This window comes from Miscanthus floridulus, unplaced genomic scaffold (assembly GCF_019320115.1).
Source record: "Miscanthus floridulus cultivar M001 unplaced genomic scaffold, ASM1932011v1 os_1153_2_3, whole genome shotgun sequence".
Taxonomy (NCBI): domain Eukaryota; kingdom Viridiplantae; phylum Streptophyta; class Magnoliopsida; order Poales; family Poaceae; genus Miscanthus; species Miscanthus floridulus.
The window spans coordinates 32,833-38,832 of record NW_027097554.1 but is presented as its reverse complement, the minus strand read 5'-3'; the positions used below and the strand labels follow the sequence as shown (position 1 = coordinate 38,832).

General features: G+C 46.9%; 1 protein-coding gene across 1 annotated transcript; it reads right to left on the bottom strand.

Annotated features, from left to right (window-relative positions):
- Positions 1-372: 372 nt before the first annotated feature.
- Positions 373-5,283, bottom strand: LOC136533733 (B-box zinc finger protein 18-like). Its single transcript, XM_066526269.1, has 5 exons — positions 4,917-5,283; positions 1,434-1,530; positions 1,222-1,337; positions 915-1,142; positions 373-811 (listed from the first exon to the last, which is right to left on the bottom strand). Exons 1-5 carry the CDS (start codon positions 5,007-5,009, stop codon positions 725-727), a joined length of 621 nt encoding a protein of 206 aa, XP_066382366.1. The 5' UTR covers positions 5,010-5,283; the 3' UTR covers positions 373-724.
- Between the last annotated feature and the right edge of the window lie 717 nt (positions 5,284-6,000).

Genomic DNA, 6,000 nt, shown 5'->3' with positions numbered 1-6,000 from the left:
TTTGCGAAATTAAATGAAAAAAAATTTATATGAAAATTATAGATCTCGACGAGATCTACAACTTTCTAGTTTTGAGTTTTTTCATTTGAAGTCGTTAAGATGCTCAAAAAAAATTAATAACATATTTGAACTTAAGGGCATTTTCGTCTTTTCACACCTGCAGTTTAACGGCGTTAGAGCCCAAACTGACGGAAGTGGCATGGATGACACGAAAAAGTTGAAGTAGTGGCGCTGAAGACCGCTGAATTTTTTCAGGGGCACACAGGGAATTACGATCTTTTATAAGGGCACACAGGGAAAAGTCTCCAGAAAAAATGGTGGCCTTGTTGTAGCCACGTGTCACGATACATGACGCATGCTCCAGCCAGCAACTGAACTGAACGTATGCCACCACAGAAAAATGACCGGTCTACATTAATCTTTTGTACAGTTTCTAACGGCACACAATACTCCGACTCCGAACTCCGAAGCACAGGCGACAGCAGCTGCGCTTCTATATATGAGTTCCGACAATCGCAAGTTCGCAACTAGAATGCAATTGACAGTTAATACTGTCTAGGGCCGACAAGCCGAATTGAGATGCGGTCGTTAGCTCCAACTCTGCCAGAAATATACTTACTAGTAATAGTAACAGAGAGACCACTGAATAACCCCATTTCTGCCCCCATGAGCTCCTAGAGCAGTACTATATGTAGTTGAAATGTACATTCCGATCTTCCAAAGTTTACTTGCTGGCGTCTCTTTCGGAATTGCTTGTTGGCACCACCCCTGGAGAGTCATGGTTGTTCAAACTAAGATCTACCCCCTGAGTCTGGATTTGCCATCAGGAAGAACAATTGTTACAAGATACGAAACTCTAATGAAAAGCGCGCTATAAATATAACAAGACATCAACCGCAGTGAGCATGACAGACCTGGGAATTTGATCCTTGCCCATGAGTACGAACTGGCCGCATATTAAGATCGATCATTTTCGAATCAATGTTGCCCTGGTCATCGCAATTGCCATCAGAGGCTGGATCATCGCCGTTATAGTGGTTTGCCATTTGCTCCTTGGGCGCCTTCTTCTGGTCTTTCTGGTATTCAGGATCTTTGATTTCCATAGGCACGTCATCCATATGGCCTGGTTTATCTCCTGGAAACTAATAATAGCTTGCTATTTTGAGAACTATAAAAATACAGGGAGTAGCAATCCAGATTGGTTAAAGAGTAAAAACTTACTTCAACCCTTTGCCTTAGGAGCAGGTATCTTCCATGGGTTCGTTTGCCACCAACATGAACAGTCATATCACAGCTCAGGCAAAGTGAGGTGCCATCTATCTCGCAGTAGAAGAAAGCTACATTGACAGGGCAAACAATGTGAACCCAGGCAAATGAAAGATTTATTAATCTACTAATTGTAAAATAGGGGATTCATGAATCAAACAGCATACCGGGTGAATTTTCACATATATCACAACGGACAAGTTTATTAGGGTCTGCAAGTCCAACTCTCACATGCCGACTAGCAAGCTTGTTACACATGTGTACCTGCATCAAACATGAAAGGGTATTGCTATAGACACCCCTTTTGTCAAACAAGGAATCTTTATTCGATATTGCAGGATGAATCCACATCTAAAGATAACTCCAGATTTCATCAGTTTAATACTGAATCAAATTACCTAGTTTTCCATCCTCACTTATAAATGTTTGCATATACATATGTAACAATTTGTCATCAGCACATAAGGAACACACACACACACTTCGTGTGTGTTTTCTCAACAGGACACAAGTAGAGGTCCCGTACACACTGCTTGGCAAAAGAATCAAACCATTTTGAAATGTGAGCTCAAAAAAAAAATGCATCAAGATGGCACAGCAACCTGGGAACTTTTGTTGACAAAAAAAATCTGTTCCAGAATGGAATCTCTATTCTTGGTAGTAATACCTACAGCTAGAATCATCCCAAGCATGCCAAAGTCACACTTTTGTTCAAGTATATATGTTTTGAGTAGGAAAAAGATCTAAAATATAATTCCAATCATCCAATGTCCTACTAGACTGGATTTCAATTATAGTCCCAATATGGTTTATTTGGATAGACATGGATTTAACTCAACCTCATAGGATCAGCGTGTAAGCTAGTTCTTTTGCCTCCGATCAAAAGGACTCTTGATCTTCCTCTACTGAAAGGACTATATAAGTTGGGAAATTCCCATTCTTTTGGTTGGATGAGTGTGGACCAGAAAGAACTGTGAAGAATGGATGTTGTAAATCTTTTCTAGTCCTCCGGCGCTGCTTGTTTATTCGTCTAAACTCACCTCACAAAAAATGCTTTAGAAATTCTTTCCTGGAAAAGCGGGGTAGTCTTAATTTGCCATGCACATATCAGCAATCAGTAGGATAAGCACTGGCGTATATACCAAATACCAAATTTAGCAGCCTAGTGAACAGACTACAGCGGAATTCTATGTTACACGGATACGTCCAGGAAGGCACGTATCGCGTATCCGATACGTATCGGATACGGATACGTGTCCGATACGCCAAGGATACGTATCGTCGGAGTATCCGAATTTTAATAATTTTCGTGAATATTGGATACGTGGGCAGATACGTATCGGCCTTATGGGATACGGCCCGGCCCAATAACAGAGTCACATACAAACAGCGATGCAACACCGACGCCCTAGCCAGACGTTGTCCTTCCCCCGCGGCGACGCCTTGCCGCCGCCGGCGGAGCACGAGATGGAAGCCCTATGGGGCGCGACGCTGCAACTCCTCCGCTCCTCCTCGTCCTCCTCCTGCTTCCCAACATCCGCCTCCCGCTCCCGCTCCTCCACGCCCGCCGCCGACTCCAACAACTCCTCCGCTCTCCTCGCCGACGAGGAGGACGAGGACGTGGCCGCCGCGCTCGACCCGCTGCTCACCGTCGCCACCACCGCCGCCGCCGCCACCGAGGGCGATTCTCTCGCCAACCCCGACGACGACCGCATCGATGAGCTCGACGTGTTGGACGAGGACGCCGCGGGCGCCGACGCGGCCGACTCCGCCTACGCCTCTACGGCGGGGGCCGCCACGCCCCTCGTCTGGGACCACGTCGCCGGCGTCGCTCGCCTGCCGTTCCGCCTCCCCGCCTCCGCCGAATCCCTGCCCGCGGGGCTGCCGCGCCTCGACTCCCCGCGCCGGATAGCCGCCGCGGCCTTCGGATATCTGCTGTTACAGTACTCCTTTGTCCTCTCCTCTCCTCATCTCCTGTCTACTTCAGAGTTCAAATTCTGGACTTGGATATCTGCAAGACTGCAATTGGCAAGGTGATGTACTGAACTACTACTGAGTAGTCAAGTTTTAGTAATAAATTGATTGATAGTTGGTTACTTGTTTTTTTCTGTGCAAATTCTGGACATGGAGTCTTGGAGAACTCGAGAATGGACAATTGAAGATTTGAAGAATGGAGATGCTTCCGGAGTTCCGGTCTTTGCTTTGGCTGGTACTTGCTAATTTGCTATTGCAAGGTAATTTACTACTTTCACTCTTTCACAATTTTAATATGCGTTATTATCTATATTTATTAAAAAAACAGTAAAACGTATCCGCGTATCGGGTTTCTTAGGAAATTGCCGTATCCGCGTATCCGTATCCTTCCGATACCGATACGCGTATCCGTATCCGTGCAACTTAGGCGGAATTATTCTTTACACAACGATCAGATTTATAAGAGGATTTTTTTCCCCTCTGCTACATGCATGCAAACAGCATATGATAGGTCTGAAAAATAAATGTTACTGATAGACGTCAGGATTTGCAGATGACAAAAGTGCAATTTAAAAGATGAAGACCACCGGCAATGGAAGAAATGGTAGTTTTGAACATTCTTGAAAGGGAATTTCCCAACCCACTGCAAGACAGTAAACACAGAATAGACAGGACGAGCACATGAAGGGCGAATCAAGATTTTGTAAGAACACGGTAGAAAAGGAAATGATATTTCCCCAGGGTCTTAATTAATTGACACAATCAATTTGCATTAATGAATTTTAAGCAAATATATTTATCACACAATGAGGTCTCTCAATTCCTTGAACATCAGTATCAGTATGAGACCAAGTCCAGTAGTATTGGGCAGCCCTTGATATGGAATCATGGTTTTAACTTTTAACCCACATACAGCATAGCAGGCTGATAACTTAATAGCATCCAGAACACCTTAACTGCCACGACATACAGTGGTGAGGGCATGGCATGCCCATGTCGTAAACCTGGGTTGGAACCCATGGCGTGGCATCAGATGGGACACCCAGTCAAAAGAAACTTCATCAAACACATGGCAAACTCGTCCCCAAATAGCCATTCATTCTGGTGATATCAGCAATCCTACCTAGCAACAGAGCCTCAAGACACTGAAATTTTGCAGACAAACATCCTCACAGAACAACTCTAACTCAACTAAATATTATGGAGAGAATGCCTTGGCTCATAGAAAAAAAGGCAAAAAAGCATACATACATGCTTTGCGTTCCTAAGAATAAGATAAGACTCGATTATAAGAGGCTAATTGGGCCAACCCAGGTGAATCACCCCGAGCCCCTATTATTGGTACATGCTCTTCTGATTTTCTCAATACCCATCTAAACAACTTGGACAAGTTTGTCACTGTCAAATGCTAGAATGTTCCCTTTTTCTCCGTTTTGGGCTAGTACGATTGCGAGCCTCATGCTAGATCGAAACAGATGCAGGATCGTCGAAATGGAGAAAGTGGGACAAAATTGTGTAAACTAATCCGGATTCAACAGAGACCGACCGCGCGAACTGGAACGCAGGTAATAAAGACCACCGTGCGCCCGCCACTCCAATCGAAACAGCACTCGCATCCGATCTGCGAGAGGGATGACGACCTCCGCGGGTAAGTGGGAGCAGGGAGCGGGATTAACCTTTTCGTCGCAGGGCCGGCAGAGCGCCGCCTCGTCGGCCGCACAGAAGAGCACCGCCGGTGCGCTCTCGCACACATCGCAGATCGTCCGCATCCCAACGCCGCGCCGCTCCCGCCGCCAGTGTCATCGCTCCGCCGCCATCCGGGTGACAAAACCGCGGGTCCCCGCCTGGCGCCGCTCCCGTGTGTGTGATCCCTTCCCAGCGCTACGGTGTCGGCGGACGACGGCGGCGGCGGCGGAGAGAGATGTGGACCAGGAGGCGGCAGCAGAACAGAGGCCACACAGGAGCTTGGAGTCTTTGGACGACGAGAGATGTGGCAGCGACTAAGCGAAGGACGACGACACGGCGGAACGAGTATTTTTTTTTGATTTGGATGTGGTGGTGCTAGGGCGTCGAGGACTACCTCCTGCCTATGTGGTGGGCCCATTCTCTCGAGGCATCGCACCTGTAAACGTTCCTAGGCGCGGTCTATGCACCCAGAACGCCTGAACGGCTGAACCACAGCAAGCGACTAGCGACAAGCGACCTGTTTCGGCACGAGTATGGACCGTGCTCAGGCTATTCTCAACTCGAGACGGGCCTATTTGATGCTCTAGGTCTTCTTCGGGTACACAAGGATACCAACGTGACCATCACCGACATGTGGGGCAGGGATGCCATGGGCCCAGAAATCTGTGACTCGTACCTGGAGTCGATGAGCTGGTGGGGAGTTATTAGGTTCGGTTGTTGGATATGGGGATTTAGTCGTAGGTGGGCCCTCGAGAGGCGTTGGCCACAGAATGGAAAAGGAGCGGGATTTTGGGGTTGTGGCTCTGAATCAATTGCTTGGCTGCTCTACCGCCGATGGCCGCAGTCTTCCATGCCTTTTTCTTGCCGGCTGCCGGCGAACATCGCCAATCCGGCTGCTTGGCGCAACGTGAAACTGAAGTGTAATAAGATCGTGGTAGATTATATTATCTAAATTTCAGTCGAATATTACATTCATACAATGATAATATCAGAGTATAAATAGTGTGGAATTATATAAGTTATTACATCGCCGTATTGGCGGAATCAAAAGTAGCATTTATTCAGAACAGCTTG